The sequence below is a fragment of the Mucor mucedo genome, assembly GCF_025094135.1.
Source record: "Mucor mucedo strain NRRL 3635 chromosome Unknown EV154scaffold_145, whole genome shotgun sequence".
Taxonomy (NCBI): domain Eukaryota; kingdom Fungi; phylum Mucoromycota; class Mucoromycetes; order Mucorales; family Mucoraceae; genus Mucor; species Mucor mucedo.
Window position 1 is genome coordinate 1 of NW_026252429.1, and position 23,921 is coordinate 23,921.

The window sequence follows — 23,921 nt, forward strand, 5'->3', positions numbered from 1 at the left end:
GGGGATATTATGTTGTTGATTGTATATTTGGCTTGGGAAAAGGTGAAATGCCAGTATGCCTTATTATTAAAAAAAAGACAGTCAATATGGGGGTGTGAAATTGAAGGGGGGTGGGTCAGGAAAACTCACTCTGATTCATGATATGGTTGGAATTGTTCCATTTCTGCCTCTTTAGGTCTGGTTGAAAGCCTGTGTCTTGGGTTCTTTTTCGCCCGAATGCATAATCTTGAATGGGTAAACAAGATGGAGGAGGAGTTGGACTGTCTGAAATCACAATGACTTCTTGTGGATATCCATTCTTATAAAAGTCGTTTTCCCAACCTCTATTCTTTGACTCGTTTGGCTCCATGAGAAAAAAAAATTATTTTTAACAATAAAAAAAAAGAAAGAAAAAAAAAATGTGGTTGTGAGTTGTGTGTGTGTGTGTGTGTGCTGGAATCAAAACAGTCCATTTCATGTCGAACCAACCAAACGCGCCCCGCCAAAAAAGCTTGCAACACTACAATTTTTTTTTTTCACGGCCCCCTCAGTGTATTTTATATGATGATTGGCTGGAATATGCGTCACTAGACGTTGAATACTAATTTTCTCAAAGCGTACAAAAAAGAAAGAACACATGTGACGCAATCGAGACAGAAATAAATAAGAAAAAAAGATTTTTTTTTTTTATTTATTACTTTTTGTATTGTTTTTATAAAGATGACCCTGTTTGAAGCAAGTGGAGTGTCTATGCAATTAGGTGACGGACGTTGGTTGTTCAAGGATGTTTGTCTCGAGTTGGAAAAAGGAGAGACGTTAGTCCTGAGAGGTCCAAGTGGTGCAGGGTAAATAATAACAAGTTTAAATCTTTTTTTGACTGGCTGACTGAAAATAACCCAGAAAAACCACACTGCTCAAGTGTTTGGCTGAGCTTATCCCGTATTCTGCGGGACAATCCAACTTGGGAGGAAAATCACCTACCCACTTTGGGATTCCTATTTGGCGATCGCGAGTCATGTATGTCCCACAACGACCTGCCATTCATCCTGGTACGCCCATGGATCTGTTCAATATGGCCAAGAAGTATGCCTCCCAAAAGGGAAAGTATTTTGATGATCCTGTAGGTAAAGAAAGAACAGTTTGTGTGTGTGCGTGTGTGTGTGCGTGTGCGTATCTGTGTGCGTGTGTGTGTGTGTGTGCGTGTGTGTGTGCGTGTATCAAAATAAAAGGGGCAGAAGGAAAAAAAAAACTAATAATTAAATTTAAGATTAAAATTGGTAACGACTGGAACTTGTCGGAAGCTCATTTCTATGAGAGCTGGAACTATTTATCGGGCGGTGAAATGCAACGTGTGTCATTAGCCATTGCATTGGCACTAAATCCTGAAGTCTTATTACTGGATGGTAAAAGCAAATGAAAAAGACAGAAAGAAAGAAAAAAAATACTAAAGAAATAGAATGATAGAGCCTACATCTGCGTTAGATCCTGACTCTACTTTACTGGTAGAAAAGACATTAAAGGGAAGAACATGTATATGGATTACGCATAGTCCTCAACAAGAGGCTAGAGTGGCTACACGTTCTCTTGTGTTGCCTCGACTCACGCATGCTTCCACAAGTGTGAGTGATGATGAATCCGATGGAACTGCAACCGAGATTTCTCTTTCGGTTCATTGATCATCTTGTCAAACATTTAAAAATAAACTGGTTTTTTTTTTTTTTTTTTTTGCACACATCATCACCCCCTTTCTCTTTTTTGCAGGATTTTTTTTACATGTAATAAATCAATCTATATATTTTATTTGTTATTGTGCTACTAAGTTTGGAGTGAAAAAAAAAGAAGAGGGCATATACATATTAAACATATATAATAGAAAAAAAAAAAAAAAAAAAAAAAAAAAAAGTCATAAACACTGTCAACAGTTTCGCTCCTTTTCTTTTCTTTTTTTTTTTTTTTGTGAGGAAGAGTGTGGTTGTATGGGCTATATATGAGTGGAGAAAAAGAGGGAGTAATAAAGTAAAAAAAAAAAAAGAAAGCTTTTTTTTTTGTGATAAATATATATAAAGAAAGGATTGGGTTATGTAAGAATGTGAGTTGTGTTATAAAGGGGGGGATGAGTGTAAATATTTTTTTTGGTGTTTAAAGGTTTCTAAAGCGTCTTCTGCCGGTTTCTTTCATGGCTTGCACTTCTTGACTACCTCGACAATGTTCCTCCATACGTAAATGTCTCTTTAATGCATCTGTACGAGCAAAAGCCTTTTTACAGCAAGGACATACATAGGGTTTATCGCCTGAATGAACTCGTTCATGACGTTGTAAATCATGCTTTCGAGCAAAAGCACGCTTACATGATTTACAAGGATAAGGTCTAGCATCATTGGATTTCTTTGGGTGATGTATTGTTGAGGAAGCGGGAGAGGAGGATGGTGTACAACTGGTGGAGTAAGAGGAACGAGTGGGTAATATATCAAATATATCACCGTTTCCATGGAAAATAGTATCTGTATGATCAGCATAAAGAAAGCGATCCAGGTCCACCACTGGAAAGAAGTCAGGCTCCACAAGGGCGGGTGAGAGATAGGATTGAAAGTTATGTTCCATCATTTCAGGAGAAGAGGCAGTGCTGCTATGATTGCTAAAGCTTTCCACAGTAGGTGGATAGTCGGCAGGTGGATAATAGACCTGCGCTAAAAGGAATACTTGGTCATCTGTAAACATGTAATCTTGTTCCATATCCCTCTTGAACAAGCTCAAGTCATAAATTGGCTCACAGTAAGGGTTCGTAGTATTGTGTTGAGGATGCATTATATATTAAAAAAGGTAGTTTTTTTTTTCTTTTGATTTTGTTCTTAGTAGTAAGTAGTAGTTTAAAAAAAAATAAAAATATATAAAAAAAAATTTAAAGTAAGGAAAAAAAAAAAAAAAAAGATTCAAAACAGAAAAATACAAAGGGTTTTTGTAGTGTGTGTGTGGGGGCGGGGAAAAAAGAAGGGGTGTTATCCCCTTTAAGTTTATTCACTCCTTGTGCAAAAAAGACAGATTATTTTCTTCCTTGACTCTCTCTCTCTTTCCATGTCTTTCTCTTGAGGATTTTCCCCTCCTCCTCCCCCCAAGAGAGAAAGAGAGAGAGAGAAAAGCCCCTCACTCTAAAAACGAACCTATCTATCTTTATTTGACATGAATCAGACTTGCCCCTCGAAAGACTCTTAAAGTGCTTAAGGAGTAACGGTCAAAAGGAATGCACATTTTCAGCCGTATAAATTAATAGAGAATTATCATGCGTGTAAATCGATTGCAACTCAATTTTTTATATTGCTGTCGATCTAAATCAATAATTCATGATGGTAGAAAGGGAATAACACAGAAGAAAAAGAAGCTATTTGTCTACTGACTGATATTATTAAAATCTTAATACCAGCCTGCTTCATGCTTTATGCTTTATGCTGCTGCTGCTGCTGCTGCTGCTGCTTTGTACATATTATTAAATAAAAAGGGGATTTCTTTTCTTTTTTAAACATTGGGTTGTACCATCGTTGTATAACACATTAAGCTTTTTCACGTGAACCTGAATGGTATCCGAGTACTCTTTTTTTGGGGGTTGGATGTCTTTATTGTTTACACCATGCTTATACGACAACATTTATTTACTTTGTCTGCACGGTCACATGAGTTCCGGATCACAAAAAAAAAAAAAAGCATGGTTACAAAAAGGTATCTTGTTAGATTAGAATGGTTGGGTAGACACTAAAGAAGAGTAATCTTTTTTTCTAATCTGGGATACAACCGTTGACCCCTCTCTATTATTTGGAAATTGGCTAACCTCCTTTTCTTTTTTGGGGTTGATGCTCTCTTTTTTTCTTCTTTCTATTCCTATATATGAACAAGGTAAACATTCTAATGGAAATAATGCTCAAGTTCCGTCATTATTTGCAATCGACTAGATTTTGATGCATACTGACATAATATGATATTAAAGTAAGTGCAATCAAATAGTCATCCCCCCACCTCACCCCACCCCCACCTCCACCTTCCCTCCTCCCACCCCTTTCTTTTTTTTTTTGTTTTTTTTTTTTTTTTTTTTTTGGTTATTCACTACTCTTTTTGATAGTAATACTTCATTTATCGTCATGGTTGTTTTATTTTAAATATAAACACCCCTTATTAAAACAACAAGCAACTGGATTTGTTTCTTTTGTAATCTCCTTGATGGGTAGTCATTGGCTGGGCTATCACTTTTTTTTTTTTTTAAAGTTTTAAACAATTACCAATGTTAATTTTTTTTTTTCAATTAGAACAAATATTCAAGTAAGTTACTCCTTGTTTTCTATTCGGAATAAGAGAATAATTGGATCAACTCCTCCCTACTATGGAACTCCCATATTTGAGATCATTTCCGTATTTATATAAATATATATTTTACTATTGTAAAAAACATAAATTATCCCTCAGGGGTGGAGTGAAAAAAAAAGGGGGGTGGGGGCTTTGGGGGTGGGGGTGGGGGGCATACGTAAAACCCAAAAATTATAATTGAAAAATAACTGCAAATAAAAAATAAAAAGATAATAAATAAAATATGAAGAGAAAGAGAAAGAGAGAATAAATGAAATAGACTCTATTTATAATGTTTCAATCTTAATCCTTTGAGCTTTATTTTGAATCTGACAAGAAAAAAAAAAAAAAAAACAATTACCCAAAAAGAAAGGGCAGTTTTGGAGTAAAGATGTGTGCACGGATTATTTATTTTTACTCCACAAGTTTAATTGCCTTGCATCCCTCTCTTTCTCTCTCTTTCTAAAAAGATCTAAAACACTCTTTGGGTAAGAAGGTAAAAGAAGGTAATAGTTCTTTCAAAAGAACAATTTAGAAATATTTTTATTTTGTTTTTATTTTAGGATTGCTTCATGGGAAAAAAAAAAAAAGATACGTATACTCCCCTTCCGAATAACATAAAAGTATAAATGATACCATAGTGATGATAGATACCAATAAAAAAAAAATCGCAATCCCCTTCTTAAAAGACATTCCAAGTTTTTTATGTTTGTCTCGCAGGGGGTTCAATTTGAACGATGATATGAAAAAAGTTGTGCCACAAATAAACTTTTTTGACATTTTACTTTATTTGACAACAGAATTGTGGGGGTGGGGATGGGGTTGCTTCTTTTTTTAGACAAGCATAGAGAGAAGGGGGGGTTGCAAAGGGTATTTTATCGTTTAGCAAGTGGGTGATCGGATGGAGTTAACAATTCAAAACTACACAAGAGTTCTTCAGATACACTCATGATGGCACCAAAGTTATCAAATTCACCACAATAATTAGGAGCACTAAAGACCGTTACCAAGGTTCTATCGTTAAAGAATTGATAGCCATCTTCAACAACCATGTGAGCTCTGCATACAAGATCGAGATCGAATTTGGCTAAAAATTCATTGATTACCTTCTTACCAAAGCAGTAGGATACCCCTCTTTCATTATCTACTTTTATGTCAGTGATCGCGATCTCTCATTTTCTCTCTTTAACTATTTTGTACCTTCCCAATCAACGTTAATATCTGCAGGGTCAGCCCAGAGTAAATCGTTCAATAAGCCATAATCGGGTACATCGGTCGGTCTCTGGATATTGCGAATATCGTCCATACTATGCAACGAGGGGGAGAGACCTCCATGAACGCAAAAGATCTTACCCGCTACTAATCCGGCGATCGGTAATGTATTGAACACATCTACAAAACTTCTCCACATTTTTGGACTCAGTCTTCGCTTGCATTCATCATAAAATCCATACACTTTTTGTCTAAAAATCAGTCTCCTTTTTTTTTCAATTTGACTCTCTCCTATTTCCTTTATGAACTTACCTTTTGTCACATTGGCAGACTCGTGATTTCCACGCAGGATAAAGAAATTTTCTGGAAATTTAATCTTGTAACACAGTAACAACAAAAAGTTTTCCAGGCTTTGTTTACCACGATCCACATAATCGCCCAAAAACAAGTAATTGGAGCTGGGTGGGAATCCACCCATTTCAAATAATCGAATTAAATCCGTATACTGACCATGTGTATCACCTACTATTTTGACAGGAGCAGAAAGTTCAAGTAAGGACTGCTTTCATCAAACATGCAACAACAACAAAAAAAAAAACGTTAATTCTTTCCCTTCTTTTCTCTTTTTTTTTTCTCTCTCTCTCTCTCTCTCTCTATCATTTTTATTCCCTTAACTGGTTGACCAAGAAATATATCCATGGCGGCACGACAGATGGAATTCACCTCAGATCCCTTTAAACACAACTGTTTAGACACTTTAGAGGCATACCCTGCATCCAATAACCGCTTGATATAGTCATCGATGGGTAATACCCCCATATTCATACTAACAACCGAGTTGACGGTTAACTGGTTCATGGAAGATACCGTCAATTGATTCTGGTCTACATTTTCCACATCCAACGAATGATTGTTATTGGCAGGTGATTTTTTAGGCGGCCAAAAATCGGATTGAGCTAATAATTTGTGTTGTTGTGGGTTATCTACTTTGCCTCCAAAAGCGTCTTGGGGTCCCACTGTATCTTGCTCATTATACTCGTCCGAGGACTTTTTAATGGGGTAATCTGGGTTTAATTGAGAAAGAGCTGAAGCGTTATTATTATTGTTGTTCTTGGCATGTTGCGAAGAGGTAATCAAGATGGAACTGACGGATTGCGTTGTATTCACACTATGTTCGTTATCTACAGGTGTCACCTCTAAACGTGGTAGTGGTGCTTGGGGTTGCTTAGATACCTGACGTTTCTTTCCTTTACCACTTGACTTTTTCTTGCTCTTTGAAATAGAATTACCCATTGATGTCTAATGTATAATAACGAAAGAGAGAAACAAAAAGTGAGAGAGAGAGAGAGAGAATAACAATAAGAAAAAAAAAAGCGGAGTTTTCCTCCTTTACCATTCCTCTCTCTCTCTTACTAAAAAAAGAGAGGGTAAGAGAGGGGATTTTGTCGGAGTTTTTTGTTTCACTCACTTCAACACCATTTTGTCATTGTGTGTGTGTGTGTGTGTGTTGATGATGATAGGGTTCGACATATATATCACATGCTTTTTTTTTGGGACGGCATACCCGTACATGTTTCATAAAAAAAAAACTTGTTTGTATAGAAGTTTGCTATGGTACCACTCACACGTGATTTCATCTTTACTATTGTTATTTTTCATTTGAATAAAAATATGCATATTATTTATTATCTGCAAATATAAATACTCACAGTTATTGCTTATCTCTAAAATTCATTCTATGACCAATTATAATACAAATGGGCATAAAATACAACTTTTTTTTTGTAGTGCAATGGTTAGAAAGACGGTTGACTTATTGTGTACAGATAAATAGTAACCAGGGTGCTCAAACATATACATGTTATTTAAGACAACCAAAGGGCCAATGATCTTTTTTTTTTATGATGAAGAAACCAATATCGGAAGACCCTACTATAACATGATGATTTTTTTTTGTAGGTAGGCTTGCTTCAAGTTCTGTCAACTCTGTAATAGAATTGTCTTATTCACTGGTTCATGTAATAAAGGAGCTTTCGCACTCACCTTAATTTTTTTAAATTTAAGGGATCAAGAAAAAGGTGAATTTAAATTTTTATTAAGGTACAACTTACCCTCCTTGAGGTTTCAATGCCTTTTAAAAGAGAACGGGTTTTACTTCCCTGAAAAAAGCGTTTGTCGTTTGTTTTAAAATGTAGCTCACTATGACTGAATATGGATGATTATCCATATAGCTTATTTGAAAATCGTGTCTTTATAAATTGATTTATCCTGCTAAATAAATCAAGAGACAGATAATGTGGAGGCTATCCACTTATTCTGACCAACCACAAATTCTAACCTCCTACCTTGAGATAACTAACCAAATCACTAAGAATGGAACTTAAAATATGTCTCTCTGTCAAATGGGAACATATTTTTTTGTGACGCAAAAAAAAAAACCTCCTCTCTGTCAAAAAAAAAGCGTCGATCACCGTACCTCGATTTTGTAGATCTCTCTTTTTCCATAACACGTTTCAGAAAAGTGTATTTCCCATTTAAAATGTCGAAATAAATCTAACAAAAGGACTAAAATTTAAATAAAGACCAGACTTTCCTCATCCCACGTAATAAAGATGACCTCTAGCCACAAGACCTTCTTAAAAGTTTATTGGGCACTCGTGTAACCTTAAATTGCCGCCTATTAAAATGATTTTTGATTGGTTAACTATGTGATCTGTAGCAGGTGGCTTATTAAAACACATGCCAAAAAAGTTAAAACTCCTTTTTATGCATTACATTCATTGACTTTTGTTGACCCACAAAAGCTATTGTAAACGGGGTATTCCAAAAAAGAAAGAAAGGTAGATTGGAATACCCGAGGGGTATTTTCTTTCGTTACAGACCTTGACACGGAACATTTTTGCGTTTAGAAAAAATAGACATGTTGCTAATGACTTTGTTAATTACAATCCGCCGATAAATCTTGTCGTCGGGGGGTTTGTAACAGCATGGGATATTCAGTATAACGATGGACCACAAGCAGTGCGGTATTTGGCAAAGTATCTTGCAAAGGATGATTACGAAGCAAAGATCCTTTTAAAAAACATTCAACAACAAAACCAGGGGTACTACAAGAGAACTTCATATGTGTCTGAGAAGGAGCATTATGCGACGAGAATTGTTGGTGCAGTTGAAGCAACATACGATGTCTTGGGATGGAGAAAGCACAGCAATTCTCGAAACGTCATATTTATCAACACCAGCTTGCTTGGTCAAGATAGCAAAAGGTTACGTGATGACATCAAGGATATTGATAGTAGTTCCGTGAATATTTTTGCAAGGACTCATGTTGGTAATGGGCTAAAAACAATGATAATAATAATAAAAAAGAAATACCAACACTAAACGTTTTGGAAAATAGAAATTTATGAGAAGCGTGAAGGTGCTCCCGGCTTGACGTTGCCACAATTCTTCTGCTTTTATAAACGAAAGTACGGCAAGAATTTGAATCCTTACATCCACGATGTAATGCGAGGTTTCCATTCTGGTCCTTTGCCGAATTTTGTTTTTAGTGAGCAGGATTTATACCAGCTAATCACGGACAAGCCTTTTTCATGGCGTACCTTTAGCCAAAGCGAGATGAATGGCGAGAGTTTCTACTACCAGCAGATTGTTACAAAAAAGCCGATCTTTAATACAACTTTCGAAAATGAAAAGGGCCCAATTAAATCATGGAGAGGTAATATCTATATTTTTCATAAACGTATTGTTATTAATAAGACTATCTTAATTTAAAGATTATTATGAGTACCTGATCAATCTTGAAGAGGGTGGTATTGAGGCGCACCGGAGAATCAATGTCCAATCTGTCAACGATGTCGTAGATGCTGAAAGAGGCATGCATGTTTGTCGCAAAGAGTTAATTACCATGCTTAATAGTGCAAACACTAGCCAAAAGAGTGTTTACAGGCAAACAGTATATGAGCTCAGAAACAACTGCACTGTTTTCGTCTCTGGTGCTGCAGGTACAGGAAAGTCATATGTTTTACGGATGCTAGAAAGGCACTACAAGCTGAAGGGATACAAAGTAAGTAAATACTGGTTAAACATGATCTGCAAATATCTAATTTTTTTTTAATGGTTTTCAAGCTTGCTCCCACCGGCGTAGCTGCCCACAACATTTCTGGTGAGACTTTGCATCGTTTCTTTGGTATTACGAATCGCTCCTCTGTCCCGAATTACCTCAAGTTAGACGATGTAAGAAAACGTTTTAACTACACATAGATAATAATGAAGAGTTTTCAAAGTACGATGGTTACACCATTTCTAAAAACAACTATAAATATCCCCCCTTTTTTTTTAAATAAACTTTAGACATATTTTACTTTCAAAAACATATCACAACCGAGCCATACTTGCTCTTACTTCTTTTCTTTATTTCGCTTAAAAAAAACATCTTGGTAATTTAAGAAACATTCAGTAATTTTCGAAATCCCGTACTTTCTTTTAAATTGTAACATATGTACTTTAAACAATCTCAATCCAGCATTTTACTATGTCAACTCTCTTTTTTTCTTTAATTATATAAGAAACCATTCTATAAATTGTTGACCTTTTGTGAACAAATTCTATTCTTTTTATAATCAGAAATAGTACACACTTTACACCGTCAAATAAGATCCTTTTCATTTTTATTAAAATTCGTCAAGAAATATCCATCACAACGTAATTAAGACCATGTATAATATAAAAACTCTCTCTTAAAAGTACTATTACATACTTGAAACAGTCTTGATAAAAGCTTCTTGTTTAATCACACATATTACTTAATCACACACCTTTGATTGTCATCTGAATAACAATATGCTGATAAAAGGTCTGATTAAAACTTAATCATTGATTTGATGCTTACTTTAAACCCAATCATCCCACGTCTTCTTTAACTTTTTTCGGAAACATCCATGTTATTATAATGGTAGCGATTCCATTTATTGAATCCAAAGAATCAGCAGTGACAGATTCCAAACACAAGCTATACAAGGACCCAATCGCTCCCGCTTTTGCCTCCACTTATTTCACAGGTCTCAAAGGGCAACCATCGATTGTGTTGGAATTCACTTGGACAGCAAAAAGTCTTATGAGGACAACTCTATGTAGCCAAGTCTAGAGTGTATAAATAGGAAGGCCTGTATTATTTTGGTGCAGATAAATGCTAATATTGTCATTTAGACAAGATTGAATGAACAAAACGTATGGTTTCAAGCTAGTTCGGCAGACCAAAAAAAAAAAAAAAAAAAAAAAAATAGCTTCTGGGTATTATTTTTTTTAGACAAGCAAATCTTATTTCGATCACACATTTGCCCTATAATCTCTTTAGTAAATAGAGATATAAATTGAGTGCAAAAATAATAAAAACACATTGTTTACGGCCGAAAATAGGTTACAGTATTCAAACAACGATTGCAGACGAATGCCTACAAATATGTCATGTTATTGTCGGCATACAATAATTTTGAAAACCGTAACATGGTCATCAAAGGGATGGGGGGGATTCGACCCCATACAGCTGCACCAAAAAATCAATCTGTTCGCAAGTTAAAAAGTGTTCAAAATTGTACGCTGTGATAAGCTGAACTTTAGCCGGTTTGTACCAGGATAAGACAAGGTAATCCCCTAGCAGCAATTTGTGTCTGGAGGGAACAAAAGACCACACTACACAGCTCCAGTGTTGTCCTGGGAGTGGAAGAGAGCAGGCGAATTATGATGATTGTGCGGGGAGAAGAGGACAAAGACCTTTTACATTATCGGTGCCAGTCAAGGAACTAATTCTGTTTTTTATTTTTTTTAGGGTTACTTCACATAATGATCAGCCAAAAAAATGTTTATTTCTATAAACGTATTTTTTAGAATCACGCGATGGTCTACACGTCGATTGACATGCCATATCATCTAAACTTCATGGGATGATCTATTTCTGTTTTCCATAAAATCTGCTTCACTGTCATTACAAGCTACTATTGGAACGCAGATAGACAATTACCAAGCTCTGACTTGCTTGGGAGGTTTTTGCAAGTGTTTCCATTTTAAGTAAAGGCTCAAACATTATGGATGATAAGATAGACAAATCAAATCATCCTGACATAAGCTTGTTTATCTATAAATAAAGCTGGTTCACACACTTTATTCTTCTCCTTTTCTTTTCTCTTAACATGCTTCTTTTATCGTATGAAAGTAACAGATCACATAAAAAGGTTAGTTTAGTAGTGACTCTTGTTTCTTTGAAAAGAGGCTAAATTGAAAAAAAGATATATTGTGATATTGCGGCTGCGGCTAGTCTTTGCTATAGGAGGGCGACCTTTTTGGCAGGGTTCTTGAGTTTTTGGAACTCAAGAACCGTGAATGGCTGTGATTGCACTGTAAATAGTCGTAAGCATACTGGCCTGCTGGTCTTCTGGCCAGAATTTCTGTAAGTAGTATAAAAAAAAATACGTTTGAAAAAAATACGGAGGTCTAGACATTTCCATAAAAAGAAGGTAATTGGCTTCAAAACGCCTTCACAACCGATTACCTTCCTTTTTTTTAAAAAAAAATTGTTGCTCGCTTAAAAACGTAAATGGAAAACGTGCTCGTGGTTTACATCTGTCACTTGTGTCAGAAAGAAGTGTCTAATTCACGCAACCTACGTGATCACATTTTAAGAATCCACAGTATGTGCGTTTTGTTTCATTTTAACATTAACTTTTTGTTGATTTTACTCACCTCCTATAGAGCTTAATTTTGAATAAAAATCAAAAACTCAAAAGCGTGGCAAAAACTTGTAAGTAGCTGGTAATATTGAGAAATCTGTTGTACTGACCACATTTCACAGTAACAAATTCATTTCGAAAAAGTTTATAAATAATAATGTAAGCCTTATTTAACATTATTTCTAGCCGGAAGTCAAGTATTCTCGTCGCGTTGAATGCTCTGGTTGCCACGAACTTTTTGGTTGTATTAAAGAACTGGGAACGCACTTTTTTAATCATATTCTGCGCAAACGACCAATTGAAGAAGGAACAAGTAGTAATAGCAACAGTAATAACTGCACCAACAAGAAGGTAAGCTTGATTGAGCTGTTTATGCTCTTTTTTTTTTTATCATTTAATAATCAGCCACCTTTCTTCTTACTTTCTTTTTCTTCCTTTTTTCCCCCCTTCATCCTTACGTTACTTTACGAATGTTTCTCACGTTTTTTGTCTCATAGATCTCTTTAAATAAGGGTAAACAGGTCCACACATTCGACTTCCAGCTTATCTCAAACATAAACATACAGAACGGCCCAAAATTCACTATGGAAGATATGAAAAGTTTATCTCCAATGTACTCCTTTCGTTTTCAAGGATCTTGTTATCCAATAAATAATGATGCTGATACAGTAATTGCCAATAACCAACAAGGATCAACGGCTACTTGTATCTTTTAAATCGACACCCTGAATCCTTGCGTATCCTTCATCTGGCTCTGAAATGCAAAGACACGGATAAATTAGACGATTTTAACTTTGGAAAAAGTACCCGTTACCGCAAGTGATCAAGAAAGATGCTTGTTGCGTACCATCCGGTACACTCTACAAGACTTTGTGTCCAAGTACAGGCGTAAATCTCCTATTATTCCTTCTAATCATGAACGCACCTTCTTTTTCGACCGGGTTATGCCGATTATCAATTATTTTGCAGATAATAGTGGCACCGTTCATTTTGAATGGTAAGAATTATTATGCAGCATGTTGAATATAAGAAAAAAAAAATGCTATTAAACACTTTTTTCTTAAAAGGGGTGAAAAGATGATAATGAGCCTTCAAGCTGTAACTTTATCAGTAGCCTTTGTAGCAAAAGTAGGCTTAAAGAGGATAGTTTTGCAGAAAAAAAAAAGGTATAAAAAAACAATAGGATCAATTAGAATTCTTGTCAGAGTTTATTGATGTTAAAGTTAACTAAAAATTTAAGAAGAGGAAAAATAAAGAGTTCTTATAATAAATGGAATGGACGAGGCTGAGGATACTGCTCTTAACAATATGAGTATGCTATCAATAACAATATCTATATTGGACAATTAATGCTACGCATAGTCAATAGAGAAATAATAACAATAACAGGTCTTAGGTTTGGACATTGGTGTTACGATACCGTGACACTTTAAAATAGTGACCGGCTTTAGCGAATTCCTTTTGTATGCCTAACTATGATTTAGCTATCATTTTATCAGTGATGATGAGATATGAATTTATTATATGTATAATCTATATGTGTGATTTAGCACAGCCTTTTCAGAAATCTCAAACCCGAATTATGCTGATGGAATTGAATATTTAACGACAACTGGTGTTGTAGATGAAGAACGAATTGTGGTCGAGTGTTCCTCTGGTGGCCATGAAGAAAATATCCAACACACTTATGACGATAGCTTGAGGTTAACTAAATCACTCACTGCCATGCTTGTTCTGAAAGCGTATAAACGACCCAATGCAAGCTACAAACCATTTTGCAAGCTCAAGACAATCGGTATTCAGTGTATTAAAAGAACGTTGACACTTTTTATATACTATTCATGGATGAAGAAAAGAAGCTGGTGGTTGAAGAAAAGAGAAGTGCAAATGTACCGATTTGTTTCGATGAAATATTTGACTTTATGCAAGTTTTTGAATTGATAGCTTAATTCACCAATAAGAATGACCCCCTCCCAGCATTGATTCACCAATAAGAATGACCCCCTCCCAGCATTGATTCACCACCGAGGATCACCATCTCCGAGCATTGATTTATCACCAGGAATCACCACCTCTGATCATTGGACCACGAGCAAGAATCACCAATGTACTTGCTTCACGAAGCATGTTTTTTTTACATGGGCAAGATAAGGTCTCAAATACAGCGGATAAAGTCGCAATAGTGAAAAGAAAGAAGGTGGTGTATTCATCTTTCGTCCCAGCAATTACACTATATCATATAGTCCAACTTATATCAAACCTTGTAAAATAAACAAAACTTGCCGCGCCAAACAGGTTGGTATTTATTTCCCTTTTACATTGGGCGAAAACAAAGCTAACTTATTCACTCTTTAGGTGTTGGTGTTGGAGCAAGAGCAAGTTGATAAAATACTACGATCAGAACATACGGCAATGAAGAAATTATATCAGATTGGAAGCTGGATTTCGAAGTTGATCTTAACGCTACTGAACCAGAACTTGTTGGGGAGCAATAATGCCCTTTTTCTTTACCCTTTTTTCTTTACCCTTTTTTCTTTACCCTTTTCCCAACTAGGGCTTTTTTCTTTATAAAGCTATGTATATAATCTTTTTTTTTGTACAAATCAAAACTTGAATAAAGGATTATTTACCCAATAATTTACAGTGGGTGCCAGTGGGTGCCGTGGAATTCACTCTTCAAAAAAGAATAAGTTCAAAAAAAAAAAGATCCAGAACTAACTACTGCATGGAGTGCTGGTATATTTATACTAAAACTTGATAACCTGAATGATACAGTTAGGAGTTGAAGACTATAAATTCGTTAAAAGTCTTAAACCAAGTTAAGAATCTTCTTTACTACAGGGTTTATAATACAAGAAAAGTGGCCTGGCATAATGCGAATACAGGCGGTAATTGGAGAGGTTGCAGAATTAGAGATTTTTTTTTTTTGAAGCCAATTACCTTCTTTTTATGGTAGGCAATTGGTTTTTTTTATTACAAGCTTCTTTCGATAGCTTCGAATGAATTACGTTTAACCTTATTTTTGACAATTGCCAAAAACTGCTCTATTGGATTAAGTTCAGGAGATTAAGGAGAGGTAGATACTCTTGTAAACTCTTGCAACTATTATCTCATCAATTTGGTCCGCTGTATGAATGGGTTGCATTATCCATTATAGTTTAATAACCTTTAGCTCAGGACCAGTGACAGTACCTTTTGAAGTCGGCTTTTTTTGGTTCGAGCTGGTGATTTCCTTTTACGATTATCAAAATCGATTTTGAATTCACTTTGAGCATTCTTCTTGGGGGGGGGGATTTCGTTGACGTGATAGTAGCTAATACAGTGATGAGAAACAGCCCCTTCCGGTTAGGAGTAGCCGTAACAGCCGACCTGTCCCTTTTTAATGACCATTCACTAAGAGGCCTCATGTTGATAATTGAATGCTCATTTGAGTATCTATGATAGATCTTTATCTGATTTTTTAAGTACGGCTATAACTTCCTCCATATCAAAATCAAGCTTTTCTATGTCTTTCTTTAGATGATAAACTGTGCATCCTCTTGCTTTTCGCAATATTCTCTTATACCGGTCCAAAGTTTTTAAATGGAAAGGGAGTGACTTCCTCATCTCAGTCCATAGCATCATTCCCTTGCTCATCAATTATTCTACCTTGACTATTTTCATAACAAAAACGAGTAGTCATCTTATTAAGAAAAAAAAAAAAAAAAAAAAAAAAAAAAAACGAAATTTGTTACCCGCCCTTTTTTTTAAAAAACCGCCCTTTGGCGCTGGGAACGACTGTATGAAATCTCGTCTTATTTTACCACGGCGTTCCGGTAGATAGTGGTCACACCACCGGGGGAAGGGGATGAGCGTGATGGCAGATCCCAACTTTTTTTTTTTTCTAGGCACAAAAAAAAGAGGTTCTGTCCTAGGTTGAGGCCGCCATAAGCTAAAATTTAATATGTGGAAGGAAAAGGTGTGAAAGTTTCGAAGTACTTTTTTCATCAAAGCACTAGAAAGCTGATTTCTGATTCAACACACTTTCTATTTAGGTAAAATGTTTCCAAAGAATGTAAAATTTGTCTACTTCCTTTACACCCGAAAAAAAAAAAAGCTTTTTTTTAACTTTTTGTTGTTTGCCAAAACAAACATTTTTCATGCAAAAAAAAAACAAAAAAAAAGAGGGGGATACAAAAAGAGAGATGTGTCCGGGTCGGATTTCTATCTATGCGGACCGGACCTTTTTTCTGAAATAAGATTTCAACTCCCACTGGGGAAAAGTATATGGGAAGAGGATGAAAGCTGGCCGTGATAGAGTCCCTCCTATTCTCGCATACATCGCCTGTCGAAATGGTAAGAAAACATGAAATGGAAAGAGAGAGAGAGATAGATGATGGATGAGATGCTGGGTTGGGGAGAAGAAAGAGAGAAAAAATAAAAAGAATAGATGATACAACGGATGGAATCGACTTTTTTATATACTCGAATGGGGGATGCGGGGATAAGAAAAGGGAATGCTGACATGTGTTTTTTTAAATTGTAGCCTTCTCAAAAGACTTTCATCACCAAGGTTAAGCTTGGCAAGGCCAAGAAGCAAAACCGTCCTTTGCCCCACTGGTTCCGTCTTAAGACTGACACCAAGATCCGGTAAGACCCTTTTCTTTATTGTTGGAGTCCTTCATGGAAAACTTATATATTTTAAAATGATAGTTGGAACGCTAAGAGACGTAACTGGCGTCACACCAAGTTGAACATCTAAACAGCTTTTTATCCTGAAAAAAAGCACTTTATTTTATTACTCTCTCTCTCTTTGCTGCGAGACCGTGCGTTATTTTTCTGAATTGTATGCAACACACGGAGCCCACAATAAAATAAAATAAAAAAAGATGATATTCAACACTCTATAAAAAAAAAAACGTTTCTTTTAACAGATGTTGGACAACGACAGGGAAAGGGTTATGGGGGGCTGTAGGAATGGGGTTTATTTCAACGTTGACCATGAAGGTCATTACTGTTTAAATCAAGTTCACTGATGATTAAAAAAAAAGAACCTGAAGTGACGGTGGAAGTTTTTTTTTTTTTTTTTTGTATGTTTAAAAAGTACGTCACTCAAGTTTTATTTTTATCCTCTTCCTGTTTCCTTCTTTTTTATAAATGAGTCAATTCCCTGTTGGATGGTTTTATATTCAATGTCCCAGTCGACAAGATCACGTACTGACAGTGTCTAGTCTGAGTATGCAGGTAAATCTTTATTTTGTTGAAGCACCAAAATAAGTGACTTAAGATGCATAAAAAAATATAGCCATCGATTCGAGTTGAATTACGCCCAAAGAAGAAAATAGGGGTAATGAATCGTCATCAGTTGTGGTGTTACAATCAAGGCTATCTGGTGAATAAACACTCTGGATGCGGTAAAAAAAAAAAAAAAAAAGAAATTAAAAATCAATAAGGGGGCGTAGGAGGATGAAAAAAAAAAGATTGATGTGTGGGAGATTTATATGTAGTGCTGGGAGTTGAAAAAGATAAATTAAAAGATCAGTGCATTTATCAGTCGAGAAGGTCATCCGAAGGGACTGATCGTAAAAAGCAATTATGGAAATACGACGAGAATCAACATTTGGTGTTGACGGATGACAAGAACGGAGTCTACGGCTTGGTAAACAAAAGGCATAATTTTTTTATTTATCTCCATTACTCACTTAAAAAAAATTATGTATAGACTGCTTTGGCTGTACCCAAGCTAGATTCAAATCTCGAAAATGCTTGTACTTGGATTATGTGGGGGGAAGGAGAAGAGAATCACCAGATAAAATAAAATTACTATAAAAAGTGTGCGTGTGTGTGATTTTTCTTTTTTTTAAAATACACTAAATATTTTTCTTTTTTTTTTTACCTTTTCTTTTTTTTTTTTTCTCTCTCTCTCAGCATTTATAAGACATTTCCGAAATGAAGTTATCCATCATGGGCATCAGTTTATTCCTGCTATTCTTACTGTCAATACAACAGCCCTGTCAAGCGACAATCACAATACTTGTAAAAAGCTCTCTCTTCTTTTTATTTTATATTTATATGTGTATAAGTGGGGGGAGTTGCTAACACCTTGATTAGGAAACCAATGATACGCTGGTTGATCGTATAGCAGCATTTGGGCCTAGGATCGATGGAGAGTTGGGTCTCCTTGGTAATATGTTGGCACCAACGGATGGTGATCTTTATGGTTGTAATGTGATTCCCACACCTTCTATTAAAGATTGGATCGCACTTGTTGAAAGAGGACAATGCTCTTTTTTGCAAAAGGTCAAGTCAATGCAAGATAGTGGAGCTATTGCGGTGATTGTAGGTGATAGACATTTTAATGGCTGGGTTACAATGTATGCACCAGGTAATCCATTCATTCTGGTGGGGGGAAAGGGGATGGACAGAAAGAAAGATTAAAAGAAAATACTTATTATTTTAAACAGGTGATACTTCCCAAATTCATGTACCCAGTGTTTTCGTAGCACAACATCAATATAAAGCACTTTTACAATTATTTGAAAATAATCGTACTGCAGCTGTACAAGTTACATTATCAGGAGATGATTTATTGACATGGTAAAGTAAACCCTTAATGATGACGATGGGGGGGGGGAACACAATTTTAAATACTTTTTTTTAGGCCTCTTTTAGATATGCTGTTAGTGGTTGTATTATCACCTGCTGTGATGATGCTATTTATCTACCTGACATGGCAATTAAGACAACGCCAACGTCGAAAGAATGACATTGCGCCCACGAATTTTGTGGCCAAATTACCCACCTATGTATTTCGACGTGAAAAGATTGTGGATACAGAGCATACTGAATGTGCCATTTGTCTTGAAGATTACAAGGAAGGTGAGTCAATAAGGACTTTACCTTGTAAGCATGAATTTCATAAGGGATGCATTGATATTTGGCTTACCACACGCAAGAAGTTTGTATGTTTTTTGACTCTTTATTTTGTTGTTGGTTGATTGATTAACCCTCTCTCTCTCTCTCTCTCTCTATTTTATTAGTGCCCCATTTGTAAATTTGATATTTGTCACAAAACTGAATCATCTAAATCAAATATACCCCCAAGTGAACGCACTCCACTTTTAAATGCATAAATTGTAAATACATCACACTTCTTTTTTTTTTATTATTATTATTTCTATCGCACTCTCTCTCTTTTTATATCATTTATACATAAAACTTTTTTTTCCCCCCCTTTTTTTTGTTGTTGTTGTTGTTGTTGTTGTTGAAATGTATACAAATAAACAAATGTGTATATTAATATGTACATTATTATTGTTACACCTTAAAAATAGTTTATTACTTGTTTCTGGAATTTTAATTGCGGAAAAGAAAGAAAGAAAAAAAAAAAAAAAAAAAAAAAGAGAGAGAGAGAGAGAGAAAGGTGTCCTAGAGTGTTTACAATTGGATTTTACCTGCCTTCATATTCAAGTATTCGTTTTCTAATTCTTCATCTTCTATTGGTGAGATAGTATGTATATTATGAAGTGTACTTGGTCTAACGGCTCTTCTTTTTGATAATGGCTCTGCTCTTAATGCAGTGGGATCGGCGTTTCTTTTTCTTAGGGTACGTTTTGTACGCACATTCCCCTCTTCGCTTTCTAGTATGTGTGTCAGTAACAAAATACAAAGAGAGAAAGAATACTATTACCATTGGTGTCTTCCTTATCGTCTTTGATTTGTCTTCTTCTGTCTTCAATAGAGGTAATCAAGGTATCTTGTAAATGTCTTCTTTCAATCTGTCAAGTACATCTTTTTAATATGGTAGATGGCAAATAGAGAAAAGAAGTGAATTACCTCGTATTCATCTTCCAATGCATTGATGTCTTGATCGAAATATTGCTCGATAAATGAAATTTGATACTTCATGAAGCATTCTGCATCAGTAATTGTTTTTTCTCTCTTGAATTCATAGTCAGCAATCATTTCCCTGAATGCCGAATGAGTTCCTAGATGAATGGAAAAACGTTTTAAGCAGAAAGTTTTTTTTTTTTTTTTTTTTTGGTCTTTTTTTTTTTTGTTTTAATTGTGAGTGGGGTGTATATCTATATGTATATATACCTTTTTGAATGTTGAGTAGTTCGGTTTGTAGATTTAATAATTTTTCTTGATAGATTCTATAAAATAGAGTGTAAAAATAAAAAATAAAAATTAGCTTTGTTTAGGTGGACGCACGTGGGATAATGACTTACTCGTCCGCTTGTTCCCAAAACTCATTATCCATCCAAGTCATCAGATCATTGTATTCTTTTACTTCTTGTTTTGACGAGAGTTTATCTAAGCGACATAGATGAATAAAAAAAAAGACTGATATAAAAAAGAGTAGAGAGAAGGGATGTAATTTTACCGTGCCATTTAGTGTTCTGATCTTGTAATTCCTCTTCATAATAAGGAGGTGGTTGACGATACCATGGCGATTCTTTCTTCTTTTTATCAATGATGGGAGTGAAACCCTTTGGCATAATTTCTTTATGATTATATAAGAATGAAGTAGTAGTGGTGGTGGTAGTAGAAGTGTTGAGCGGAGGTGGAGGAGGAGGTGGTGTAACTTGCATAGGCAGTTGCTGCTGCTGTATGTGTTGCTGTTGTTGTTGTTGTTGTTGTTGTTGAATGACATGAGATGAAGTTGGTGGTGAAGGTTGTCGCGAATAAAAGGGGAGACTAGAATTATAATTATTGCGGTAATAACCCACATCAGTTGCTGTTGACATGTTGGATGAACTTGCATGTCCAAAACTAAACCCTTTCCCATGTAACAATGGTGCCAAAGCACTTGCACTGTTACTGGGTGCAGGTACAGGTGGGGGTGTAGGTAAATTATGAGAATCCGCTCCTGCCTGAGCTACAATAAATCCAAATTGTGGTAACATCATGTGTGCAATAATAACTATAATAAAAAAAGTGAAGAAAGAAGAAGAAGAAGAAAAGAAAAAGAAAAAGGGGGGGGGAGGTTTAAAAAAAAAAAAAAAAAAAATTGGATTTTTATAGCAAAAAAAAAAAAAAATACACGGTTTTTTTTTAATTATTTCGGACAACGATAGTCCTTTGGGCTGATTTCTTTGTCAATGCATCCTTTTTTTTTTCGAAAATCGATTGACAAGCTGCATAAAAAGTGGATATGTCAATCGACCTTTTTACTTACTTCACGGGTGATGTCCTTCCTTTGGGGAGAAGGGTTTTACTTTGGGTTTCCCTCTTCATTTGTCTACCGATACTATATTCATTCATTACACGTTTGGAATTGAAACACTACTGTGCTCACACATACAAAAAAAAATAATAATATTCCATTTCCCTCCCCACCCCCCAACGTTTTATAAACTACAACCGTTCATTGCCAATGGAGTCCATCCTGATGTAACCAAAAAAAGAAGAGTTGGCCCCCCGTGTTTATCTGGACAGACATTGTGTCTAGTCATGAACGGTAGGATTGTGTCCCCAGAAAAGAAAAAAAAAAGTTTATTTCACTTTTTGAGAGGTATAAAAAAGAGAGTATCCGTTTCTTCGTCTCTATGACGGAGTATCAATTAATAAAGATGTATATTAAAAAAACTATTTGGTGTTTAAACCAATGTGATTCGAATGTCGCCAACTCAAAGGTCGAGTGGTACCAAGTGCGGCTGATTCATTATAATCGGGTGTAGTGAGATAGACGACACTGGTACGACTACTGTCAGGCATATCTGCACCAGACGAGACCAAACGAGCAGTAGAATCATTACCCTGTTGCATTTGATATTTCTTGTAAAATTCATCATTATCACCAAAGAATTTAGCGGACTTTTCATGTTCTTTGCGTGATTGATATCGATGCAGGATCCAAAGAACTCCTAATGTGAGAATCACAAAGACAAATATAGAACATCCTAAAACCGCCCATAACCAGTTTGCAATCGTATGGAATACATCAGGTCCATTCATGCATTTACCATCGTCTGAACAGGTACCAGAGATACATTCTCGGTCTTGCCAACAGTCATGATCAAGCCCCACAGAGGCTACACATACATGTTGTCCATCGTTACAGTACGTGCCTTCCGTACAGTTGTCACGAATAATGGTTTGTTGAAGAGCTGCTCCCTTGGCATCATACGATGTATAATCCGTCCTACAAAGTATATATATACGTTTAAACTTTTTGTGTGTGCAATTTTTAAAAAACAAAAAATTCACCTGTCTGAGCCACAATTGCCTCCCAAGGGCGATCCCTTAATGTAACAAATTCCATTTAAGCAAACGGATTCTTTACCGCTGCATTCATCGTCTCTTTGCTGATAAACACGATGAGTTACAAATAAAAAAAAGGGTATTTTATATATTTCATCTTTTTTACCAGTTCGCAGATACCGCCTACTTGAACAAGCGGAGTGCACCTGGATCCACTATCAGGGCAATACATCTGATTACTACAACGAGCAGGAAATTTATATGCGGTCTCATCCCATCTATTTTTTTTTATTAATAAAAAAAAGTTATTGTGTTGGTTCTTTTGTTACCCTTGAATATAATCTGTATTGGAACACGTCTTGTAATCGCATGTATTATTCTTGCCAGCATCACAAAACAAGTAAACGTTTTCACATGAATCATCGTATTGCCATGTTGCTCTATTTGAGGAGGAGAAAAGGTTAACATACTGATTTAAAAAAAGAGAGAGAGAGTTGGTAAAAATGCTACTTGCGAATATCGTGCGGTGGAATCACATAAATCGCCAAATTTTAATCCTGATATTGATACGATGAGTAAACTAGATACGAATATCAAGCTGTTCATTTTTATAGAAAAAAACAAAAAGAAAGATAAAAGAGAGAAATAGGAGAGGAAACAGTTTTTATTCTTGGACATTATGGTATAAATAGTTGCATGTGGAATCGATAGACTCTTTTCATTGGCTCACGGGGGAAAAAAAGGGGGGTAGAAGCTCCAAGATTTTATTTTGTACACACACACACACACACACAACAGTTGGATCCTGCATTTTAAAAAAAAAAAAAAAAAAGTGATACAAAAAAAAAAAATCTGTTGGAATAGTTTGTGTCTGTAAAAAAAAAAGAAAGTCTAGATTTTTTTTGGGAGAGAGAGAGAAAGAGAAACAGGGTCCGTGCCTAGTTGCAGAATTATACTCTTTTGTCCTCCGCCCACAGATAACCTTTTTTTTTTTCTTTTGTCGTTGACCTTTTAAAAAGATAAAAGGGGTTTTTTAGAGAACAGTGTTTCAAAAAAAAAGGTTTTTTTTTCTTATTGATGGCAACCGCTTTTTTTTTTTTTTTTTTTTTTGTAAAAGGTTTGTGTTTATGTAAAACGGCATGTGTTTTTGAGATCCTCGGAAGATCCGAGTTTCAATCAATAGGAATCCACGGATCCATGTTACACAAACTGTCAAATTAATTATGATTTCACAAACATAAAAATGAGTTACCCAAAAAAAAAAAAAAAAAAAAGTTTATTTTATACACAAAAGCACAATGAGGAAGGGGAGAAACGGGGTATACAAGAGAAGAAGAATTTACATGGTAGGTTTAAATTTGCCCTTTCCTTTGCCTTTAATATCACGCGAGTCGGACATGGAAAATGCCATGACCATGGGAACAGTAGCAGTAGCAGTAGCAGTAGTAGCAGTAGCAGTAGCAGCAGTACTAGCAAGTGGAGGAGTGGAAG

General features: G+C 35.6%; 7 protein-coding genes across 7 annotated transcripts; 4 read left to right on the plus strand and 3 right to left on the minus strand.

The window, feature by feature from the left end:
* Positions 1 to 699: 699 nt before the first annotated feature.
* EV154DRAFT_429667 (P-loop containing nucleoside triphosphate hydrolase protein) lies at positions 700 to 1,396 on the plus strand (the record flags this gene model as incomplete). Its single annotated transcript, XM_051596481.1, has 3 exons — positions 700 to 798; positions 911 to 1,099; positions 1,247 to 1,396. The coding sequence occupies 3 exons, from the start codon at positions 700 to 702 to the stop codon at positions 1,394 to 1,396; spliced, it is 438 nt and encodes a 145-aa protein (XP_051452441.1).
* Positions 1,397 to 1,905: 509 nt separating this feature from the next.
* EV154DRAFT_525762 (uncharacterized protein) lies at positions 1,906 to 2,866 on the minus strand. The gene has a single exon (XM_051603326.1). It carries the CDS (start codon positions 2,782 to 2,784, stop codon positions 2,119 to 2,121), a length of 666 nt encoding a protein of 221 aa, XP_051452442.1. The 5' UTR covers positions 2,785 to 2,866; the 3' UTR covers positions 1,906 to 2,118.
* A 2,211-nt stretch (positions 2,867 to 5,077) lies between these two features.
* EV154DRAFT_525764 (Metallo-dependent phosphatase-like protein) lies at positions 5,078 to 6,929 on the minus strand. Its single transcript, XM_051603327.1, has 4 exons — positions 6,196 to 6,929; positions 5,833 to 6,079; positions 5,509 to 5,763; positions 5,078 to 5,452 (listed from the first exon to the last, which is right to left on the minus strand). Exons 1-4 carry the CDS (start codon positions 6,811 to 6,813, stop codon positions 5,184 to 5,186), a joined length of 1,389 nt encoding a protein of 462 aa, XP_051452443.1. The 5' UTR covers positions 6,814 to 6,929; the 3' UTR covers positions 5,078 to 5,183.
* Positions 6,930 to 12,112: 5,183 nt separating this feature from the next.
* EV154DRAFT_486438 (uncharacterized protein) lies at positions 12,113 to 14,186 on the plus strand (the record flags this gene model as incomplete). The annotated part of the gene is made up of 7 exons (XM_051598850.1): positions 12,113 to 12,206; positions 12,325 to 12,404; positions 12,432 to 12,596; positions 12,743 to 12,950; positions 13,050 to 13,242; positions 13,313 to 13,411; positions 13,796 to 14,186. 7 exons carry the CDS (start codon positions 12,113 to 12,115, stop codon positions 14,184 to 14,186), a joined length of 1,230 nt encoding a protein of 409 aa, XP_051452444.1.
* Positions 14,187 to 16,557: 2,371 nt separating this feature from the next.
* Positions 16,558 to 17,275, plus strand: EV154DRAFT_525785 (60S ribosomal protein L39). Its single transcript, XM_051603328.1, has 3 exons — positions 16,558 to 16,580; positions 16,771 to 16,874; positions 16,938 to 17,275. The coding sequence occupies exons 1-3, from the start codon at positions 16,578 to 16,580 to the stop codon at positions 16,984 to 16,986; spliced, it is 156 nt and encodes a 51-aa protein (XP_051452445.1). The 5' UTR covers positions 16,558 to 16,577; the 3' UTR covers positions 16,987 to 17,275.
* Positions 17,276 to 18,101: 826 nt separating this feature from the next.
* EV154DRAFT_525790 (uncharacterized protein) lies at positions 18,102 to 19,461 on the plus strand. The gene is made up of 4 exons (XM_051603329.1): positions 18,102 to 18,609; positions 18,689 to 18,821; positions 18,886 to 19,186; positions 19,265 to 19,461. The coding sequence occupies exons 1-4, from the start codon at positions 18,414 to 18,416 to the stop codon at positions 19,355 to 19,357; spliced, it is 723 nt and encodes a 240-aa protein (XP_051452446.1). The 5' UTR covers positions 18,102 to 18,413; the 3' UTR covers positions 19,358 to 19,461.
* A 415-nt stretch (positions 19,462 to 19,876) lies between these two features.
* EV154DRAFT_429681 (Sds3-like-domain-containing protein) lies at positions 19,877 to 22,884 on the minus strand (the record flags this gene model as incomplete). Its single annotated transcript, XM_051596482.1, has 9 exons — positions 19,877 to 20,002; positions 20,061 to 20,212; positions 20,325 to 20,380; positions 20,456 to 20,519; positions 20,716 to 21,105; positions 21,875 to 22,371; positions 22,437 to 22,534; positions 22,597 to 22,708; positions 22,760 to 22,884. Coding segments are annotated over 9 exons (1,620 nt in total), but the record flags the coding sequence as incomplete, so codon positions are not given.
* Between the last annotated feature and the right edge of the window lie 1,037 nt (positions 22,885 to 23,921).

Bases quoted from the DNA above. Each gene is read 5' to 3' on its own strand.
- EV154DRAFT_525764 (XM_051603327.1), bottom strand. From the start codon at position 6,813: ATGGGTAATTCTATTTCAAAGAGCAAGAAAAAGTCAAGTGGTAAAGGA. The intron at 5,764-5,832 runs GTAAGTTCATAA...TTAGACAAAAAG, and splicing joins GTCTGCCAATGTGACAAAAG to TGTATGGATTTTATGATGAA. The intron at 5,453-5,508 runs GTACAAAATAGT...ACATAAAAGTAG, and splicing joins TATTAACGTTGATTGGGAAG to ATAATGAAAGAGGGGTATCC.
- EV154DRAFT_525785 (XM_051603328.1), top strand. The intron at 16,875-16,937 runs GTAAGACCCTTT...TTAAAATGATAG, and splicing joins AAGACTGACACCAAGATCCG to TTGGAACGCTAAGAGACGTA.
- EV154DRAFT_525790 (XM_051603329.1), top strand. From the start codon at position 18,414: ATGTTGGCACCAACGGATGGTGATCTTTATGGTTGTAATGTGATTCCC. The intron at 18,610-18,688 runs GTAATCCATTCA...TATTTTAAACAG, and splicing joins GGTTACAATGTATGCACCAG to GTGATACTTCCCAAATTCAT. The intron at 19,187-19,264 runs GTATGTTTTTTG...CTATTTTATTAG, and splicing joins TTACCACACGCAAGAAGTTT to TGCCCCATTTGTAAATTTGA.
- EV154DRAFT_525762 (XM_051603326.1), bottom strand. From the start codon at position 2,784: ATGCATCCTCAACACAATACTACGAACCCTTACTGTGAGCCAATTTAT.